Raw genomic sequence first — 22,500 nt, 5'->3', positions numbered from 1 at the left:
GAGAGCTGAGCTGATCTCTGGCCATGGTTAGCTGAGCGGCGGCCACCTTGTCTGCAGAAGAGAAGGACCTGCTCAGGTCCTGGAGCTGCTGCTGCTCACACTTCAGCTACACACACACACACACACACACACACACACACACACACACACACACACACACACACACACACACACACACACACACACACACACACACACACACACACACACACACACACACACACACACACACACACACACACACACACTATTAGCAATATTCCACATCTCTCCAGAAACTCTATGATTATTAGTTTAGTTGGTGAATTTGTTTGAGCGTGATGTGTGTGTGTGTGTGTATCTGTGTGTGTGTGTGTGTCTGTGTGTCCTGACCTGTTGGTCCTGCTCCTGCAGCTCACTCAATAGGCTCTGGTGTTGGTCTGTAGCCTCCTGGAGCTGCAGCTCCATCAGTCCCTGCAGCCTGCGGCTCTCCGCCAGCTCCTCCCCCTGCTGCTGTAGCTCCTCCCCCTGCTGTTGTCGCTCCTCCTCCAGTCTCTGTAGCTCCTCCCTCAGGCTCTCTAGCTCCTCCTCTGCTGACAGCTGATTGGACACAAACAGCAGGGATTACAACTACAGCAGAGGAACAAGGCAGTGATGGGGAGATTGTACTACATTCCTGTACTATATTAGACAATACTCTAGTTTAGTTCCTGTCCTAGACTAGACAATACTCTAGTTTAGTTCCTGTACTATACTGTACTATACTAGAGAATACTCCAGTTTAGTTTCTGTCCTATACTAGACAATGCTCTCATTTAGTTCCTGTACTATATTGTACTATACTAGAGAATACTCCATTCCTAGCAGTCTAGACTGTTAACTAGACAGTTGATGGTAGATGGAAGTTCCATACAGGGGAGGCTGGTGGAGGTAGAAATCGGAGGACAGGCTCATTGTAATGCATGGAACACAATGAAGAATGATATCAACAATGTTTGCATTACAATGAGCCATCCTCTGATTTCTACCTCCACCAGCCTCCCCTTGCTTCAATGGCTTCTACTCTGATAGTGGAGGGGACAGGTGACAGAGAACAGAGGACAGGAGACAGGGGACAGGGGTCAGGGGTCATGAGACAGAGGACAGAGGACAGGGGACAGAAGACAGGAGACAGGGGACAGGGGACAGGGGTCAGGGGTCATGAGACAGAGGACAGAAGACAGAGGACAGGGGACAGAGGACAGAGGTCAGGGGACAGGGGACAGAGGACAGGAGACAGGAGACAGAGAACAGAGGACAGGGGACAGAGAACAGGGGACAGAACAGAGGACAGGGGACTGGAAACAGGGGACAGGGGGTAGGAGGTAGGGGACAGGAGACTCACCCTGGCCTGGTCTGCAGCTTGGCAGGCAGTCTGGGAGTGGAGCAGCTGGTCCCTGAGAGAGCTCAGCTCCTGATTGGCTCTCTCCTGCCTGCTCCTCTCCTGATCGGCCAGCTGAGCCCTGCTCCTCTCTGACATCACGTGGAGCACTTCCTGCTGTAGAAGCTGCAGACTCCGCCCCAGGATGTCCCGCTCGCCTTGCACTCTGGAGAGAGAGAGGTCCGCTGGTCAGCCTCACACACACACACACACACACAAACACCTGGAGCCACCTACTGATACTTTACACACAACATATACAAATAAAAGTACAGACATGTGACAGGGGAGGCTGGTGGAGGTAGAAATCGGAGGACAGGCTTATTTGCTCTCGTTGCAGTGTAGTAATGGCCCTCCTGAATCAACATGAGGTTTCTGTATGCCTCTATCTAGTGAGGGGAGGGTCCTAACCTGACGTCCAGGCCAGAGGAGAGGTCGACCGCCAGCTCCCCCAGACGACGCTGCACCTCCTGGGGACACAGCAGCGTCCCTCTGGCCTCCTCTAACCCAGCCTGCAGGTCCTGGACACACTGTTGCAGGTGGGCCTTCTCCTCCTGGCCAGATGGACGGAAGGACGCACACACATGCACGCACCACACACACACACGCACAAATAGGGATAAATAAGGGGACAGGCAGACAGGCAGGCAGACACACACACAGACAGACAGACAGACAGACAGACAGACAGACACACAGGCAGACTGACAGGCAGACAGACAGACAGACAGACAGGCAGGCAGGCAGACACAAAGACAGACAGGCAGGCAGGCAGACACAAAGACAGACAGACAGACAGACAGACACACACAAAGACAGACAGACAGGCAGGCAGACACACAGGCAGACAGACCTGTACTGTGGTGAGGTGTCCCTGCAGCGTGTCTGCAGCGTGTTGGCCCTGGGCCAGAGTGTTCTCCTTGGCCTGCCGCTCCTTCTCCACCTCCGCCTGCAGAGCAGCAAGCTCCAACTACACCCAGGAAACAGACAGTCACACAACTACCCTCCAGCAACATTCCCCCAGGAGGATAGGGGGTCAGATAACTACCCTCCAGCAACATTCCCCCAGGAGGATAAGGGGTCAGATAACTACCCTCCAGCAACATTCCCCAGAGACACAGAGCAACAGTCAGGTATTACAGAACTTGATACAAGCCCTCTAGACTGTAGGTGCCTGGGAGTATTGAGTTAATTAACACAGAGTATCTACCTGGCTGAGCCTGCGTAGTCTATCTATCTGTCTGTCTGTCTGTCTATCCATCCGTCCATCCATCTATCCATATATCTATCCATCCATCCATCCAGTTACCAGGCTGAGCCTGCGTAGTCGTCCCAGCTCCTCCCTCAGCCGGCCAGTCTGAGTCTGGTGCTCCTTCAACTGCACCTCCAGCTCCTCCTCGTAGGCACTGATCTGGCCCTGTGCCTCCTTCAGCCCTGCGTTCTCCCTCCACACCTCCTCGTTCTCCCTGCGCACCTCCTGTAGCTCCTGCCCCACAAACACCCACCAGGAACACAGTCAACACCCAGGAACACAGTCACCACCCAGGAATACAGTCAACACCCAGAACACAGTCACCACCCAGGAATACAGTTAACACCCAGAACACAGTCAACACCCACCAGGGACACAGTCACCACCCAGGAACACAGTCACGAAGATAGATTGTGTGCATGGTCTGATGTGACCCTGTCCCTGACCCCTGACCTGCTGAGCAGTCTTGGTGGCGAGGGCGTCTGCCTCCAGTCGGCTGCTCTGCTCCTGGCTGGCCTGTAGGTGGCGCTGCAGGGCATCCTTCTCCCTCTGCAGGGCGTGGCAGTTGGCCTGGGCACGGCGGGCCTGCTCCTTCACCCCCCCCAGGTACTCCTGCAGGCCGGAGATGATGCCCTCCAGGTCCCGCTTCAGAGCCTCGTTGGCCAGGATCTGACCTGGGTACAGCACCACAGAACAGATTCAAACAGAGACAGCACCACAGAACAGATGAGGATGAAACAGAGATGAAACAGAGATGAAACAGAGATGGAACGTTGTCTTTGACTGCTTAGACTCATGACCTTAATAACGGCCTATTGGCAGCAACGCCATAACGATCAAATGATGAAGCAAAATTGTCTCAAACAAATGAAGCAATCTACTCAAAGGTAGAATTGCTATATGGCCAAAACAACATACTGTATCCTACATTACTGAAGCCAATCTCATACAAGAGACAGTACAAACATGTTCTAAACATGTTATTAGCATGTTCTAAACATGTAATAAACATGTTATAAACGTGGTTCCTGACCGTCGGTGAGCTGCTGCTCCAGGTCTTTGATCTCCTCCGTCTCCGTGGCGATGCGTGACAGCATGTCGTCTAGCCGCATCTCCAGCTCACGGTGCTTCCTGCTCATGATGTCCAGCAGCTGACTCTTATTGGTCAGCTGGGCCGTCACATGGGCCTGGGGGGCGGGTTATAGAGGTGTTATTACCATGTTATTACCACTTACTGGTCAGCTGGGCCGTCACATGGGCCTGGGAGGAGGTTATTAGAGGTGTTATTACCATGTAATAACATCTTACTGCTCAGCTGGGCCATCACATGGGCTTGGGGGGGGGCGGGGTGTTATAGAGGCATTAAAAACATGTAATAAACATGTAATAACCTCTTACTGCTCAGCTGGGCCTTCACATGGGCCTGGGGGGGGTTATAGAGGGGTTATATACATGTGAGAAACCTATTATAACCATGCTCCCCTGTTAGCCGCTGGCTCATGTTGGGGTGGAGTTGAGGGGGAGCAGCCAGAGACGGTTAAGGTTCATTAAACCAGGAGCACCCATTTTCAATAATAAATAATACAAATAATGAATTTACTTTGCATAGTGCTTTTCTCAGTACAGAGACCTCCCTAACTGTACCTTACAGAGACCTCCCTAACTGTACCTTACAGAGACCTCCCTAACTGTACCTTACAGAGACCTCCCTAACTGTACCTTACAGAGACCTCCCTAACTGTACTTCACAGAGAGTCCTCCCTAACTGTACTTCACAGAGAGTCCTCCCTAACTGTACTTCACAGAGAGTCCTCCCTAACTGTACCTCACAGAGAGGATGTGTGAGTGACAGCTCAGAGCAGACAATAGCAGCAGCGTATCAGAGGAATGTGACTGATAGTAGAGGCCCAGTGATGCACAGGGCTGGGCTGGACTCTCTTCTGCTGCTGGACTCTCTTCTGCTGCTTCACTCTGGTCTCCTGTTCTGGTCTGGTCTGGTCTGGTCTGGTCTGGTCTGGTCTCTGGTCTGATCTGGTCTCTAGTCTGATCTGGTCTCTAGTCTGATCTGGTCTCTGGTCTGGGCCGGTCTGGTCTCTGGTCTACTGGGTCCGTTCTGGTCTCTGTTCTGTTCTGTTCTGTGCTGGGTTTGGGTTCGTCCTCTACTCCAGTCTCTCTGCCGTGACCAACCTCTCCTTCCATGACTCCAGCTCTGTCTGTCACCCTCCCAGCACAAGAACAACAGCTCCATAGAGCACACCACTTGTTTACTACCTGTCTGTCACTGGCTGTCTGACGCTGGCCGTCTGTCACTGGCTGTCTGCTCATGTTAGTGAGATATTGACTTAAAGAATATAGTCTCATCAAGCCCTCGTAATCTAAACAGAACCAATTGTTTCAGGCCAGCTGAGTTGTGAAAAGATAACAGCGGAGTAACATCCAGCATGACGCCGTTCCCTCCGCTCCTGTGAAGGGAGGAGCAACGCTAATATGACTTGACAGAAGAGAAAAAACGTCTGAAAACCTTTGACCCATAATCCTGTTTCATATTAGAGATAGTGGAACGTCAACGTTACTTTCTGCTACCTGACAGAAACGTGCTGCTCAGCTCTGCACAACACCGCCGGACACACACACAACCTGGTATATTTACAGAAACATTGTAAATGTACATTCATGAATGTGCACCGTCCCTGTCAAATACACGGAATACAGAAACACACAGCAGCATTAAAGTCTAACACACTAGAAACACACAGCAGCATTAAAGACTAACACAGCAGAGAACGTTAGAGAGGAACAGACAACAGATTATATAGAAGCCCCTCCCAGGCTAAAGCAGCGGTACTCACTAGATCAGAGTAGACTAGTGCTCCTGTAGGTTAGCATCCCTCAGCCCAGCTCAGCCCAGCTCAGCCCAGCTCAGCTCAGCTCAACCCCCCTGAGTGTAGGGCCCCTGGAGGAAGGCGAACGATAGCATATCCTGTCTCCCTCCCAGCAGAGCTCCAACCCCCCCTCAGCTAAGTCCAACCCCCCCTCAGCTAACTCCAACAAGATACACACATGGCTCAAATTGCCCCTTCCTTCCTTCCCTCCCTCCCTGACTTCACTGTGACTCTGCACACACTCTGAACACTCTAACTAACCCCCTCCCTTCATCTCTCCTGCTCTCTCTCTCCCTCCCTCTCTAACCCCCCACCTCTCTCTCTTTGAATCAACACAGGAAGCTGTCCTCTTCACCAATGAGAGAGCAGGACAAAGCCCCTGGCATGCAGGAGAGGGAAGTTCTCTCAGCCCCGCCCCTCGGGACTCCCCTCAGAACTCAGGCTTCTTAAAGGGCCAGTAGCTTGTTGACAGGCCAGTTCACCACCGCCTGCTCTGATAGGCCAGTTCCCCTACCTATGCTCTGGCAGGGCCGTGCAGACCAGAAGATAATGATGATATGAATGAACTCCTGGGAGAGTTGTTATGTTTAGCTCTGTGTCTCGCATGAAGGTTGCTATGGAAACATTGCAATGTGTTCCATAAGACTAGTATTGGCAAACACAACATCTGCTTCCCCACTGATTGTTAGAAATATGTTATTGATGGAATGGAACAATGTGCCGTTTATACGCTATGAAATTTATACATGAACATGTTGAAGCTACAGAAAAAATATATATTCAGATCGTACAACATTAGTCATGTGACAGAGTAGTGATATGTCAGAGTAGTGATATACACTCACACCCTACACTTTATTAGGAACACCTGTACACCTTCTCATGGTGGAGGTGGTGTAATGGTGTGGGAAATGTTTTCTTGGCACACATTGGGCCCGTTAATACCAATCAATTATCGCTTGAATGCCACAGCCTATTTGAGTATTGATGTGCATCCCTTCATGGCCACAATTTACCCATCTTGGCTACTTCCAGCATGATAATACCATGTCACAAAGCAAAAGTCGTCTCAAACTAGTTTCATGAACATGACAATGAGTTCAGTGTTCTTCAGTGGCCTTTGGGATGTGGTAGAACGGGAGATTCACAGCTTGAAAGTGCACCTGAAAAATCTGCAGGAATTGTGTGATGCAGTCATGTCATCATGGACCAGAATCTCAAAGGAATGTTTCCAAAATCTTGTTGAATCAATGCCACAAAGAATTAAGGCTGTTTTGAGAGCAAAGGGAGGCCCTACCCAGTATTAGTATAGTGTTCCTAATAAAGCGTTCAGTGAGTGTATAGTAGTGATATATAGTAGTGATATACAGTAGTGATGTGAGAGCAGGACTTCTCATGAGGGATCTTGTTATTGGACTGTAGCTGATAGTGTTTCTGTTTGTCTTCTAACAATCTACATCAACTCTAAAGTTACAGCTTCTCTGTAGAGGACAGTTCCATCCTGGCGTAAATCAGCTGACAACACAGAGGAGGTTATTGTGCTGAGCCTCAAGTGGCCTCCACACACACACACACACACACACACACACACACAGACACACAGACACACAGACACACAGACACACAGACACACACTGTTTTGGTGTTGAGACTCCTCCGAGGTTGTCATGGGGACATCGCTGGCGGGCGGTCCTACTCCGCCACACGGTACACATTAGCATGTTCAGAAAAGGCTTAGTTAGAGTTAGGGTTAGGGTTAGGGCTAGGGTTAGGGTTAGGGCTCGGGTTAGTGTTGGGGTTGGAGTTAGAATTTGGGCTAGGGATAGGGTTAAGGCTAGGGTTATTTTTTTAACAGAACCCTTAGAAGAGGTTGTTATGGGTTGCATGTACAGTTGTGGTCAGAAGTTTACATACACTTATAAAGAACATGTATGTCATGGCAGTCTTGAGTTTCCAATCATTTCTACAACTCTTATTTTTCTGTGATGGATTGATTGGAGCACATACTTCTTTGTCACAAAAAACATCCATGAAGTTTGGTTCTTTTATGAATTTATTATGGGTCTTCTGAAAATGTGACAAAATCTGCTGGGTCAAAAATATACATACAGCACCTTGAATTATCAATTTTGGTGATGTAGAAAGTTGTGTCAATCAAATTTGCTTTGTGGCATGGCCTCTTAACTTCTTATGAGTGATTATGATTGACTACAGCTGGTGACTTATTTCAGCCCATTTAAATAGGGCTCGTTTGATACACTCATTACACTCAGCCAAAAACGCTACAATGGGAAAGTCTAAGGAGCTCAGCACGGATCTGAAAAAGCGCATCATTGACTTGAACAAGTCAGGAAAGACACATGGAGCCATTTCAAAGCAGCTACAGGTCCCAAGATCAACCGTGCAAACAATTGTTTGTAAGTATAAAATGCATGGCACAGTTGTGTCACTGCCACGATCAGGAAGAAAACGCAAGCTATCACCTGCTGCTGAGAGAAAATTGGTCAGGATGATCAAGAGTCAACCAAGAACCAGCAGGTCTGCCATGAATTAGAAGCTGCTGGAACACAGGTGTCAGTGTCCACAGTCAAGCGTGTTTTACATCGCCATGGGCTGAGAGGCTGCTGTGCAAGAAGGAAGCCGTTGCTCCAGAAGCGGCACCTTAAGGCTCGACTGAAGTTTGCTGCTGTGTACATGGACAAAGAAAAGACCTTCTAGAGGAAAGCTCTGTGGTCAGATGAAACAAAAATTGAGCTATTTGGCCACAATGACCAGAAATATGTTTGGAGGAGAGAAGGTGAGGCCTTTCACCCCAAGAACACCATACCTACCGTCAAGCAGGTGGTGGTAGTATTATGCTCCAGGCCTGTTTTGCTGCCAGTGGAACTGGTGCTTTACAGAAAGTAAATGGAATAATGAAGAAGGAGGATTACCTCCAAATTCTTCAGGAAAACTTAAAATTATCAGCCAGAAGGTTGGGTCTTGGATGTAGTTGGGTGTTCCAACAGGACAATGACCCCAAACACACATCAAACATGGTAAAGGAATGGATAAATCAGGCTAGAATTAAGGTCTTAGAATGGCCTTCACAAAGTCCTGACTTAAACCCCATCGAGAACATGTGGAGTGTGCTGAAGAAACAAGTCTGTGTCAGAAAGCCAACGAATTTAGTTGAACTGCACCGATTCTGTCAAGAGGAGTGGTCAAAGATTCAACCAGAAGCTTGCCAGAAGCTTGTGGATGGCTACCAAAAGCATCTAATTGAGGTGAAAATGGCCAAGGGACATTTAACCAAATATTAGCACTGCTGTATGTATATTTTTGACCCAGCAGATTTGTCACATTTTCAGAAGACCCATAATAAATTCATAAAAGAACCAAACTTCATAAATGTTTTTTGTGACAAAGAAGTATGTGCTCCAATCAATCCATCACAGAAAAATAAGAGTTGTAGAAATGATTGGAAACTCAAGACTGCCATGACATACATGTTCTTTACAAGTGTATGTAAATTTCTGACCACAACTGCATGTTGACTCCTTAGCTAAGTGACGTTAGCCAGCTAGCATTCTAACACCTTTCTGCCCAAACAGTAGGAACCAATGTATGCAGTGTGTGTGTGTGTGTGTTTGTGTGTGGTACTGACGTGTCGGGGGTCTGTGGGTTCCAGGTTGTTCAGCAGGGTTTGTAGGTGGTCCAGTTCCCCCTGGGCATGTCTCACCTCCCCCCCCTGCCTCTCCAGCTGCCCCTCCACCTCCTCCGCCTCCACCCTCAGCTGCCTCACCCGCTGGAGCCTCGCCCACAACTGCTGCCTCAGCTGGTCCTTTTCTGCCTCACACACCTGGACACACACACACACACACACACACACACACACACACACACACAAGGAAGAAGTTGTTAACACCAGACTGTAAGTGTGAGTGTGCGTGGCGTGGTATGGTGTGGCGTGCGTGTGTGTGTGTGTACCCGTTTCTGTGACACAGTCTCCTCTAGCTGACGTAGTTCTCCGCTGGCCCTCAGGACCTGCTGCTCTGCCTCCTCGATCTGCATGTGGAGCAGCTGCAGACGCTCCTCAGCTACACACACACAGCAAAATTAACTGATTACCGATATAATTAATTAAAATGAGAATGTCACATGTTCAGTTCACTGCATCTTGATCTCAGTGGTTTGCTGTTCAATCTAACTTGTGACAGTTTGTTCATCCACTCTAGTTATGAAACATACAAAAATGTGAAAAGCATTCTTGAACCAGCCTGTTAAAATCCTCCCTGCACTGTCTGCTGCTCTCAGTGCATTATGGGAGGAATATGAGGTGATACAGACATCAGCCATTAGGCTCTACCTTCAGCCTGAGCCAGGGGGGAGGGGCGGGGCGGGGGTCCCTCTCCATTGGGGTGGTCTGTCTCTGTGAGGCCTGCAGTTGCAGCCTGGGGCGGGGGGGTCTGTAGGCTGGACACAGCATTTCTATGGTGACGGGCCTTGCCAATGTACGGACTGTCCTCCTGACAGCTCTCCATCTCACAGTCCTGACACACACACACACACACACACACACACACACACACACACACACACACACACACACAAGGGAGGGAGGGACGGAGGGAGGGAGGGATGGATGGATAGATGGATGAATCAATAGACGATGCTCCATTCAGCAGGGTCGCGTGTGAGGTGTGCGTGTGTGTGTGTGTGTGTGTGAGCTTGTGCGTGCGTGCATGCATGTCTGTGTGTGTGGTGTGTGTGTTTGTCTGTGTGTATATACATATGTGTGTGTGTGTGTGTCTCTGTGTGTAGTGTGTGTGTGTGTGTGTGTGTGTGTGTGTGTGCGTATGCGTGTGTGTGTGTGTACGGTGAGTGTATGTATCCTACCTGGTCAGGGTAGTAGGGTAGAGGTTCAAACTTGGCGTCTATGTTGTGGAAGGCCAGCTCCTGCTCCAGCTCATACTGCTTCTGACAGGCCCGCGTCAGCTCCACGCTCTTCTGCTTCAGCTACACACACACACACACACACACACACACACACACACACACACACACACACACACACACACACACACACACACACACACACACACACACACACACACACACAGGTTAGACACATACACATACAGACTGCAAGTTAGACAAGTGTTATGAGAATATGTTATATCCTTCCATATTTCATTCCATATTTGGCACAGGCAGCCACTGCCATGCAAGTCAACACAACCACAACAACAACAACATCAACATCAACATCAACATCAACATCAACACTCCTAGAATAACTACTGTATGTTATACTAGTACCCTCATGTTACACACACAGTCAATCCAACACACACACACACACACACACACACACACACACACACACAGGCAAACCATGCTATCAAACAGGGGCCATGCCGTACCATGAGAGTGCTGTGGGAGGCTCAGCCTAGAGGGTGTGGACCAGGGGAGGCTGCTGAGGTAGAAATCGGAGGACGGGCTTATTGGAATAGGGGGAACAGAATGAGGCATGGTATCAAACACACATCAAACACACGTGTTTCATACCATTCCTCAGTCCATTCCATGCATACCAATGTGCCGTCCTCCGATTTCTACCTCCAGCAACCTCCCCTGTGTGGACGAGGGTTCACTAGAATACAACATCACATGACCTCTCACAGATACCTGGCACGCAGCCTCCAGGAGAGAGACTGGCTGAGGAGGAGGAGGATGATGAAGAGAGGCAGAGGGGGGAAACAGAAACAGAACATTCATGCAAGGAACAGAGAGAGAGAGAGAGGAAAGAAATTAGGCTTATTTCAAAGTTTGACCCATCTAGAGATCTGAACACCACAGCTCACAACCCTGTGATATGCCTGGAGGAGGAGGAGACTAGAGGCAGCTACAGGGGGAAGAGAGGGAGAGAGGGAGGGAGGGGGGAAGACAGAGATGAAGACAGAGAGAAAGGAACAAAGAGGAAGGCAGGAAGAGGTTAGAGTTCATGAAGAGGCATCATAGTTCAGCAGCTTCACCCTGGATCAAATAACTGCCTATTAACTTGTGTGTGCATCTATGCATGTATGTATATATATATATATATATGTGTGTGTGTGTGTGTGTGTGTGTGTGTGTGTGTATGTGTGTGTGTCCCACCAGCTCAGTCTTGGTATTCAGCTCCAGCCCCAGCCTGTCCTGACAGTTCTGTTGCTCCCTGCTCCTCTGCTGCAGGATGACGTTGAGCGCCTCCTGCTGGTCACAACACGCCACTGCAGCCTCCTGCTCCCCCTGCAGGCGGGCCAGTTCCGCCCCGCAGCGCTCCACCTCCTGCTCCAGGCGCTCCGTCTCCTCTGGGACCACAACAACAACAACAACATCAACCACAACAACACTGTCAGAGTCACACAGGACATCACTGGACATGACATCACTGGACAATGACATCACTGAACAATGACATCACACACATGGACACACAGTAGCTATGGTGTTGCTACCTCGCATGTTATCAAACACATTACTGCCTGTTCCATGATTAACCAGACAGTAAACATGTCTTTATCATCACCCAAGTTGAATCTAAACTCTTCCAGTGGTGTTGAAGATAAAGCCTAGCAGTGTACCATACCCATGTGAAAGCGTTGGTGGGCGTGTTCTCTTTCCTGGGTGGTGATAGGCTGCCCGTCCAGCTTGGTGAGTGACCTCAGGTGGTACACCAGGAAGAGGCGGGAGTGAGGGAGGTTGGAGGCGGGGTTCTCGGCCACCGAGAGCTCTGATAGGTTTTTCAGAGGCTTGAGTCTGGACAGCTCATGGAGCTACGCCCCCCAGGGAGGGGTGGGGGGGGGTGGGGGAGAGGAGAAAGGGAAAAGGGGGAGAGGAGACGGGGCATTAGTGATTATTTTGTGACATACACATGCATGAGACATTACTAGTTGATTACTAATCAATATGCATCTGAATGCACATTCAAAGGAAGCTATTGATGTCTGGACACCAACTTCAACCCATTACTGAATGAAAAGATGAGTTTTACTCACAGAGGAGATGCTGTTGCGGTGAAGGTGCAGCGTGTGGAGACAGCGGAGCTTCCTGGCCAGCCACTGAGGAACATGCTCAATGTTGTTACTGGAGAGGTTCAGCAGCTGAAGACAGGACATGTGCTCCAGACCTTCAATCTTACTGCAGACACGCACGCACTCACGGACGCACACAGACACAGACACAGACACAGACACAGACACAGACACAGACACAGACACAGACACAGACACAGACACAGACACAGACACAACACATCAATGGATTATTAGAACACTGGTAGCTGGAGACTTCTGCTCCGTAAGTTAGCAATGAACAGCTGATCCCACCTGGAAGGACAACACTGGTCTAGCAGCGTTCTCCCCAGAGAATGGAAGTGTTTCTGAATAGAAGTGTTTCTGAATAGAAGTGTTTCTGAATAGAAGTGTTTCTGCGCTACGCTGTGAACGTGGCGGCGCCACGCTGTAAACATGTCACGACAAATTAAACTATATATTTAGTAATGATAGAGTAACTATCTTTGATCGCCAATAACAAGCGTTGTTAAAAACTAAAGTGAAGTGTTATGATGTTTTAGCTGGCATTTTTTGTGCATTTTGACATGAATAAACACAGTCTGGGTTTTGATAATGCAATCCAGCGCCACGCTGTTCAAACACCCTGGGGTGAACCCTGCGACGGTGTGGTTGTGCGTGTGTGTATGTATGTGTGTGTGTGTGTGTGTGTGTGTGTGTGTGTGTGTGTGTGTGTGTGTGTGTGTGTGTGTTCTTACTGGAGTTTGTTGTTGTTGAGGTGCAGCTCCCGTAGCTTAGAGAGCTTCTCCAGCTTCTCCATCTTCTCGATGGCGTTGTGGCTGAGGTTCAGGACCTGCAGACGCTGACACTTCTCCAAACTCTCAATCACCTGAGACACAGAAACACACACCACACACAACTACACCTGCGACCTACACACACACACCACACACAACTACACCTGCAGCCTACACAACTACACTTACAGCTTACACACACAACTACACCTGCAGCCTACACACAGCCCATACACAACTACACCTACAGCCTACACACAGCCCATACACAACTACACCTACAGCCTACACACACACACCATACACAACTACACCTGCAGCCTCTCTACATTAGCCTGGCCCCAGATCTCTATGTACAGACATGTAGTCCATCCATTAACTGTTTTTATGAGTCATCACACATGTTTGATACCATTCCTCATTCCATCCCATGCATTACAGTGAGCCTGTCCTCCGATTTCTACCTCCGCCAGCCTCCCCTGGTGTAATCCTATGTCATGACTCATGCAAACTATGAATGGAAGATGGCTAAAGCACAGCCAGGCCTGGAACCACCAGACTATAGCTAGCCTATGTGATACTGTCTACCAGATCTCTCTGAGCTGCAACGTCCCCTCACCTTGACTCTCTTGTCCCCGCTCCTGCTCCCAGCCAGGTTGAGGCAGCGTAGGGAGGCCAGGTCTTCCTGCCTGGTCAGCCTCAGGATCAGCTCCTCTGTGATGTACCTAGTCCCCGGGACACTCCTGCCCTCTACACTCATCCACCCACAGGAGAGACACATTATATGACCAAAACAAACAACAACAGATCACAAACAGTCAAAGTGAACAGAATCTTCCTAGCTGAGGACAATAAAGTATCCATATATCCATCTATCCATCCATCCATCCACTCCACTGAGTACACCTACTGTACAGCAACACACAGGTTGGTCCATCCACCACCCAGCCCATCCCACCTGTTTGGCCCTCTCTGCCTTCACTGTTCACAGTGTCCCTGAGCGCCCTGTCCCCTGTCTCTGTGACCTCCAGCTGACGGCTACTGTCCGTCCCTGGGTGGGAGGTGCGGGGGTGGGACAGGCGGGGGGTCTGGGAGGGGGGGAGGCGGGTGGGACCAGAGAGAGGTGACCCCGGACTCTGTATCCTCCTCGGACTGCCTTTGGTGCCTCCCCTGGGGGGAAGCTGGGACTGGGGGGTCGCCTTCCGGGGCTGGGGGGTCGCCTTCTTCATGGTGGAGCTGCGAAGCGTGTTGTTTATTAGCCCCATCCGTGACTAGGATTATTAATATGTTGGTGTTGTTTGTGTTTAACATCATGCAGGTTGTTTATCTGAGTTGCTTACTACTCGTGATGGTGCGAGAACGGCCAGCTAAAAGGACTGGCTATCTATCAAACAGGTTGTGAGAAGTTACAGTCCCAATAAAATAACTGCCAGTGCTGTAGATAACGTACACACCTGTTGCTTGCTCTGGTTTAAAAGCCAGGTCGTTAGCTAACGTTAGCTAGCTATCTAGATAAGTAAAGTGAGTTGGTTAGCTAACGCACCGAGCTACGCTTCTTCTACACAACAACAATATAGTTTAAACTCCCCACAACATGCCTATACAATAGTTTTGTTGTTACGTTACTCACATTTTGTGAACTCCTCCGTTGCTGTGTGTGTCTGTGCCTGGGAGAATTTGACAGCTAGCTAGCTAATCCTTTAGGCTAACCCCCTGTTGTCATAGTAACAAGGTGATACAAAGTGGTTTACATGACGAAAAGAGTCCGTTTTATACATGCAACATGTTCACATTCGTACAACCTATGAGGAATTGGCAAGATATAAACTCACCACATAATTCACTTATTAAGTGTAAAACTAGTGTTGCCGCTGTACAGGATTCACTCTAGAATTTTGTTCCGTTTGTGTTGGCGCGCCTCATTCATGCTCGTCCGTGTTTGTATCACGTGACCTTAAATGACAGGATGACGCTGGTCATCTGCAGTGCTGCAGGTGTCATACTGCTGGTTGAGGGACGGGTTCGGAAAGGCAGGCTGATCCAGGATCTGTGCATATGGGCAAATTGGCATGGCGTCTCAGTCTTTTAGTTACATATCAGAGTAGGCAGAACACACACGTACGCAAGCACGCACGAAGACACGCACCTTTGTATTATCAGCATTGACACACGCACACACTCTTTACGACTTCACTGACATCAGAGCAATAGACACACATTACTAATGACTAGACAATCATTATAAACGTTCAGTTTATTTGTACACAAGATATGAAACTTTGCAAACTTTTCCATGTGTTTATAATACAACTGTAAATCATTACATCATTACATCAACACCATCCTGCTGTTCTGTCTGTCTTCTTTTTAACAGCCTCCAAACAGGAAGTCCAGTGAGTAGTTATTCAGCACTAGTAAATAGTCCTTGCAGGGGCTGATGTTCTGACAGTCTGTGGGCCACACCTCCACTGTGACCTGAGAGTCCAGGGGGTACCTATACCTGTACACACACACACACACACACACACACACACACACACACACACACACACACACACACACACACACACACACACACACACACACACACACACACACACACACACACACACACACACACAGTCAGTCTTGGACTTTGTTGTACAATATCCTCAATGATTTTGAGGATACATCAGGGGAGGCTGGTGGAGGTAAACATTGGAAGACAGGCTCATTGTAATGCATGGACTGGAATAAGGAATGGTATAAGGAATCAAACACGTATTTTATTCCATGCTTTACAATGAGCCCATCCTCCGATTTCTACCTCCACCAGTGTATGATGCAAACCCCCCCCCCTCACCTCTCTGTCCTCCCTCCAGCCTGGGTGTGTATGGTGTGTATGGTGATACCCCCCCCCCCTCACCTCTCTGGCCTCCCCCCAGCCTGAGTGTGTATGGTGCTAGCCCCCCGTCCCCCGTCCCCCTCACCTCTCTGGCCTCCCCCCAGCCTGAGTGTGTATGGTGCTAGCCCCCCGTCCCCCGTCCCCCTCACCTCTCTGTCCTCCCTCCAGCCTGGGTGTGTATGGTGATCCCCCCCCCCCCCACACCTCTCTGTCCCCCCTCCAGCCTAGGTGTGTATGGTGCTAATCCCCCCCCCCCCCCCCCCAACACCTCTCTCCCCCCCCCCCAGGCTGGGTGTGTATGGTGCTGCCCCCCCCCCCCAGCCTGGGTGTGTATGGTGCTGGCCCTCCCCCCCTCACCTCTTTGTCCCCCCCCCAGCCTGGGTGTGTATGGTGCTGGCCCCCATCACCAGGTAGGAGGCCCCTGGCTGCAGGTCCACTAAGGTGCACGTCGCCTTCTTCACAAACTCCACTTCCGTTTTGATCACCACTTTGTCCAGCTCTGTCATTCACACATACACGTTTACATTCAAATCAAATCAAATCAAATCAAATTGTATTTGTCACGTACATCGCATACAGCCATAAATGATATCGTGAAATGCTTTGGGATCTTGCTCCTTGATGAAGAATAGTCGACAACAATCAATGAATCAACAATACAATATAATACAGTAATAATAAAACAGTGACAGTAGTAGTGCATAAGGATGTAGTGTAAGTAGCAGCAGTAATGACTGTAGTAATAATAATTGTATTAGGAAATCATCTAAATTCAAGGTCCATTAATGTTCTATTCATTGTGTCTCTATGAGAACGATGTCACTCAGATACAACACCGTTCCACGGCGCAGCACATTGAATAGTAAAACTAAGTATAACCTCCAGCCCAGCCTCTGTCCAGCCCAGCCTCCGACCTTACCCACTTTAAAGATGTCCTCCACCTCTGCCACATATGTCACAAAGTCACCTTCTGCCATGGTCGACTTGACTTTCACCTTGAAAGCTGGAAAACACAAACATCACAAAGACATCTGAATCATAAAACACAAACACCACAAAGACATCTGAATCCTTCAACTGGGATCACCGTTGACTTTCATAAGCTTGGACTTATGAAAACAAAAAGCACCATATTCGTTGCTTGGCTCACACACACATGCACGCACACACTCACGCACGCACGCACGGACGGATGCACACACAAACACACACACTCTCTCTCTCTCTCACACACACACAATCGTACCATATTTGATATCGTTGTGACAGGTAGCCTGTTTGAGTTGATTAACAGTGATGCTGGCGTTCATGTCTGACTTGAAGGTGCAGCATTCCGCTACCATCCCAAAGGCACAAACACAAACAAACAAACAAACAACATTGATATAAATAAGAACACACACGTTTACGATTAACTTGTTTTGATGAACAACCGGTTTCTCCCACCCCTCTGTGCTCATAATGCTCTGAACCAACTCCACCCTGCTCTGAAACCTCTGTCCTCTGGTGACCCACCTGACATGCAGTGACACTGAGTGTCCACACAGAGGCGCAGTAGCTTCTTCTCTACTGCTGGGGAGTACAGCTTGGTGCACTCGCTTCCTGGGAAAAGAGGGAGCAGCATCATTACATAGGGTGGGCTCTCTGGACACGCATTAGTCACAGGGGTTTAGAGAGAGAGGGAGAGGGAGCTATGGAGGGAGAGAGAGAGAGAGAGAGAGAGAGAGAGAGAGAGAGAGAGGGAGAGAGAGAGAGGGATGATACAGTACCTCTGTCCTGTTTCTCGTAGACCTTGAACACAGAAGCACTGACCATGCCCACACGGAACGCCTCTTTAACACGGAAGCCAGCACACAGGAACATGTCTGAGGGAACCTGCAGAAGCAGACATGAACAGAACCTAGTGGAACTCACTCCTCAAGATGACATAGGTAGGAGGAAGAGGTGGGGGGGGGGGGGGTACTTACTGAGTCCAGCTGCAGGATCACAGTGTCTCCTTTGATCTGGTAGTCAGAGTACACTGACTCCAAACCCTTTGAAAACTAGGAGGAAGCAATAGATCACAGAGCTCAATCTAGGCCTGTCACTTTAGTAGGAGAGAGGCGACTCATGGTTGAAGGTGAGTACAGAACAGAGGAGAATATTTAATCATTAATACACTCTGAGAAAAAACAGTTCTAAAAGGGTTCTTAATTTGTCCCCATAGGGGAACCCTTTGAAGAACCCTTTTGGGTTCCACGTAAAAACCTTTACACAGAGGGTTCTAAATGGAACCCAAAAGGGTTCTTCAAAGGGTTCCCCTTTTTCTACAAGTGTATAGTCATGTAGAGAAACACTTGTTGGTATAGTAACCCTGGTTGGTATAGTAACCCTGGTTGGTATCGTAACCCTGCTTGGTATGGTAACGATGGTTGGTATAGTAACACTGGTTAGTGTAGTAATAGGACACTGGTTGCTATAGTAACAGACGGTGGGTTACCCTCTCCAGGTCCCCCTGGTTGCTATAGTTACAGTCTCCAGGTCTCCCTGGTTGCTATAGTTACCCTCTCCAGGTCCTCCTGGTAGGGGTACATCCCGGTGGGCAGCTGGATCTCCATGAATGTGTGCTTGGCCTCCCCCACTTCATTAGGAGGTGGCTTGAATCTTTACCCCACACACACACACACACACACACACACACACACACACACACACACACACACACACACACGAAATGTCATGTTAATCCGTAAATCAATTCTTGTTGACAGTTAATGATTAACATCATTAATTAATGATGAACCTTAACCCTAAATAACACATTTGATTGGATAACATTTTATCGTGTACTCACTTGTGTGTGTGTGAGTGTGTGTGTGTGTGAGTGAGTGAGTGAATGTGTGTGTGTGTGTGCATGTCATCTACTCACTTTGCACACGCGACGATCCGGGTGGTTTGCTGCATGGGTTCTGGTAGAACACAGGGTTGGTTATCATGACAGATGACACGACCAGACATTCACACATTCAGAACAAAGGTCCAAAGGTCCTCGAACCGGTCGGTTTAAGGGCAGAATCTGTTGTAAGACTATTCTGTCAATCAATCACTCAATCACATTTATTTGTAGAGCACTTTTTACATAGGCAAATGTTGCAAAGTGCTTCACAGCAAAAACAATACTAAACATTATGAATTATAAAGTACCTTGAGACTGCAGGTCAGGGCTGTGGACAGCGATGGTAAACACACACAGACACACACACACACACACACACACAGCTATGGTACCTTTAGACTTCCGGTTGGGGCTGTGGACAGCGATGGTCAGCTCAAAGTTGCATTTGTTGTTGGTGTCCTCCATCTTGTAGTAGACTGTCTTCATCTATGGATGGGACACAGGTCAACACACATCAGGGGAGGCTGGGAGAGGTAGAAATTGGAGGACGGGCTCATTGTAATGCATGGAATGGAATGAGGAATGGTATCAAACACACGTCATTCCATTTCAAGCATTACAATGAGCCTGCCCTCCACCAGCCTCCCCTGTCACACTGGAGGAGAATAGAATAAATAAATAGATAGATAGAGAGACAGACAGACAGACAGACAGACAGACAGACAGACAGACAGAGAGACACAGAGAAACAGACAGACAGACAGAGAGAGAGAGAGAGATATCATGAGAAACTTTGGACTCACAGTGACGACTGACACTCCAGTACCATAGCCAGTCTCCACTGTGACATCATCATCCTCCTTCACCTGGAGACAGACAGACAGACAGACAGACAGACAGACAGACAGAGACACACACACACACACACACACACACACTCAGAAAGCACCATTACACATCATTGTCATTAGAGTGGAGCTAGACAACAGACAGGGAGCAGCCTGGATGTGTGTGGTGCAGCAGGGAGTCTTGCCTGGAAGGGCCGGCCCACAGGTTTCTGCTGCGTCAGCGTGACCACGCCCAGCGAGCCCTTGTTCTTGTAGAAGGCCTCCACCTCCAGGTCCAGCGCTGCATGTTTCACCAGCTGACTGTACTCTGTCACCGCTTGCAGGGTCAGGATGGTGTCCTAGGGAGGTGAGGGGAGAGGAGAGGAGGGGGGAGGGCGGAGAGGAGAGGAGAGGGGAGGGGAGAGGGGAGGACGGGGGAGAGGAGGAGAGGGGAGAGGGGAAGGGAGGGGGGATGGGAGTGGAGGGGACGGGAGAGAGGATGAGGAGAGGAGAGGAGAGGAGGAGAGTTTAGAGGAGAGGAGGAGAGGAGAGGAGAGGAGAGGAGAGGAGAGGAGAGGAGAGGAGAGGAGAGGAGAGGAGAACCACCTGTGTAGAGTGGAAGCCTCCTCCATAGTGCTGGTCTCGGGTCAGCCAGGTCAGGATGGGTCTGGCGTATTCGTTCTTCTTCCTGAGCAGGGTGGCGAGCAGGGCGTAGGCCGTGGTCTCTACCGTCTGGCCCGAGACCAGGTCCGGACCGGCCTGGTCCCCACTCACACCCCTCTCCTGCCAGAACCGGGCGCTCACCGGGTTGCCTGGCAACAGAGACGGACAGGCATGGGTTAGTCACACACACACACACACAAACACACACACACACACACACCTCCTACCTTTCTCTCTGGCCAGCCTCTCCAGGCTGTTCTGCAGGTTGACAGCTCTCTGATCTGATGGGTCCCTCAGGCTGAGGGCGTAGGTCGCCACGGCTCTGGCATAAACACTCTTTACCCCATCGGCATGCTGGGAGACGTAGTCTGCAGCCCTTTTCAGACTGTCTCCAAAGACCTATGCAGGGTGAGACCAAAGCTTAGGGTCTATCCATCCATCTATCTATCTATCTAGCTATCTATCTATCTATCCATGTCTGTCTGTCTACATCTATCTATCTATCTCTCTATCATTCTCTCTCTCTATCTATCCAGCTATCTCTCTTTCTCTCTCTCTCTATTTATCTATCTATCCATCTCTCACCTGCAGGTCACACTTCTCCACTCTCATGCCAAACTTGATTCCAATCATCACGAACGATGTGAGGAAGACTGATTGGTCCACTTCGTTTGCCCCCGCTCCCTGTGTGATGGAGACCAATCAGACACTTTAATGATACTGGAGGATGAAACAGACAGCCAATGACATGTGACTCTCATAAGTCACATGTGAACACGGCTTGATAAAGTTACTATCTTTAAGATACGAATGTTAACTGCCCTGAGGAAGGAGCTGGGAGACGTTTGACTGCTCCTATAAGCCTGTTAAACTGGCTTCAACCACCTAAACCCAGACTTTATTTAACTCACTAACTGACAAAGAGTTCCGGAACACTCACCACCTAGAGTGCCAAGTGTTTGTGGTATTTACCTAGCTTTACCTGGCTACAAATGAAGCATCATTTTTGGTGAATAAAGTCATCCATGGCAGTCTAGAAAGTTGACAGTTTGGGCGACTTTATTCACCCTCGGCACTGAATGAGTTAACCAGCTAAGTAATTGAGAAACCTTTCTCTTTTACACTAAACACCTGACCAAGAAGGGCCAACGAGAGTGCAGCACAGCAGTGATGTTCCAGACAAAGCAAAAACAGTGTTTAAAAACTCCTGAACAGAAATAGAATGTAGAATGCAGCGTTCTCCCCAATCAATGGAAGAGTGTTTCTGTGCCACGCTGTGAACTTGGTGGCGCCACTATGTAAACATGTCAAGGCAAATTAAACAATATATTTAATAACGATAGAATAACTATCTTTGATCACCAACAACATCGTTGTTAAAAGCGAAAGTCAAAACGTTATGATGTTCTTCAGTGAATTCAACATTTTACCAGGTATTTTTTGGGTATTTTGACATGAATAAACGCAAGTCAGGTTTTGATAATGCAATGCAGCGCCACACTGTTCAAACATCCTGAGGAGAACCCTGGAATGTATGTAGCTAGCTAGCTAGCCTACCATGAGCCTGACAGACTTATAGGTGGACAGCTCTCTGAAGGACCCGTCTGTCTGCTGAGCCTTGTTGATCAGCCAGTGGATGGAGTTGGTCTGGGAGTCAGAGTCAGTCTTGACGTAGTCATTCACCTGGCCCATGGTCTTCACTACCAACGCTGTCAACCTGGAGGGGGAATCAGCCGTTATTCTGGGGGAAGTGTACTAGCCTCCTACACTACAGCCCTACACACTCACTATGTGTACTACACTACAGCCCTATACACTCACCATGTACTAGCTTTAGCATCCTTCCACATGCTGTAGCTGTAGTCCAGCAGGGACCTGAAGGAGTTG

General features: G+C 49.0%; 2 protein-coding genes across 2 annotated transcripts in view; both read right to left on the bottom strand.

The window, feature by feature from the left end:
- The window catches only part of cntrl (centriolin), a 27,002-nt gene extending 11,702 nt beyond the window's left edge, over positions 1-15,300 (bottom strand). The window contains exons 1-19 of the mRNA XM_083673320.1: positions 15,197-15,300; positions 14,995-15,077; positions 13,984-14,600; positions 13,326-13,456; positions 12,553-12,694; positions 12,144-12,330; positions 11,672-11,865; positions 10,412-10,531; positions 9,882-10,065; positions 9,503-9,612; positions 9,180-9,374; positions 3,685-3,838; positions 3,105-3,325; positions 2,709-2,885; positions 2,253-2,369; positions 1,811-1,953; positions 1,364-1,565; positions 373-579; positions 1-106 (exon numbers count right to left, since the gene is read on the bottom strand). The exon at positions 1-106 is cut by the window's left edge and continues 41 nt beyond it. Coding sequence (XP_083529446.1) covers positions 1-106; positions 373-579; positions 1,364-1,565; positions 1,811-1,953; positions 2,253-2,369; positions 2,709-2,885; positions 3,105-3,325; positions 3,685-3,838; positions 9,180-9,374; positions 9,503-9,612; positions 9,882-10,065; positions 10,412-10,531; positions 11,672-11,865; positions 12,144-12,330; positions 12,553-12,694; positions 13,326-13,456; positions 13,984-14,145 — 2,752 coding nt within the window. The 5' untranslated portion in view covers positions 14,146-14,600; positions 14,995-15,077; positions 15,197-15,300. The remainder of the gene's footprint in view (positions 107-372; positions 580-1,363; positions 1,566-1,810; positions 1,954-2,252; positions 2,370-2,708; positions 2,886-3,104; positions 3,326-3,684; positions 3,839-9,179; positions 9,375-9,502; positions 9,613-9,881; positions 10,066-10,411; positions 10,532-11,671; positions 11,866-12,143; positions 12,331-12,552; positions 12,695-13,325; positions 13,457-13,983; positions 14,601-14,994; positions 15,078-15,196) is intronic.
- A 409-nt stretch (positions 15,301-15,709) lies between these two features.
- The window catches only part of c5 (complement component 5), a gene marked incomplete at its 5' end in the record, with an annotated part of 20,474 nt that continues 13,683 nt past the window's right edge, over positions 15,710-22,500 (bottom strand). The window contains 17 exons of the mRNA XM_083673319.1: positions 15,710-15,864; positions 16,606-16,747; positions 17,168-17,251; positions 17,495-17,584; positions 17,764-17,850; positions 18,018-18,123; positions 18,216-18,290; positions 18,792-18,891; positions 19,157-19,196; positions 19,516-19,609; positions 19,927-19,986; positions 20,157-20,309; positions 20,557-20,762; positions 20,841-21,012; positions 21,199-21,297; positions 22,171-22,330; positions 22,435-22,500. The exon at positions 22,435-22,500 is cut by the window's right edge and continues 13 nt beyond it. Of these exons, the coding sequence (XP_083529445.1) occupies positions 15,732-15,864; positions 16,606-16,747; positions 17,168-17,251; positions 17,495-17,584; positions 17,764-17,850; positions 18,018-18,123; positions 18,216-18,290; positions 18,792-18,891; positions 19,157-19,196; positions 19,516-19,609; positions 19,927-19,986; positions 20,157-20,309; positions 20,557-20,762; positions 20,841-21,012; positions 21,199-21,297; positions 22,171-22,330; positions 22,435-22,500 (1,867 nt within the window). The 3' untranslated portion in view covers positions 15,710-15,731. The remainder of the gene's footprint in view (positions 15,865-16,605; positions 16,748-17,167; positions 17,252-17,494; positions 17,585-17,763; positions 17,851-18,017; positions 18,124-18,215; positions 18,291-18,791; positions 18,892-19,156; positions 19,197-19,515; positions 19,610-19,926; positions 19,987-20,156; positions 20,310-20,556; positions 20,763-20,840; positions 21,013-21,198; positions 21,298-22,170; positions 22,331-22,434) is intronic.

This window comes from Argentina silus, assembly GCF_951799395.1.
Source record: "Argentina silus genome assembly, chromosome: 7".
Taxonomy (NCBI): Eukaryota; Metazoa; Chordata; class Actinopteri; order Argentiniformes; family Argentinidae; genus Argentina; species Argentina silus.
This window is presented reverse-complemented; position numbering and strand designations above follow the sequence as displayed.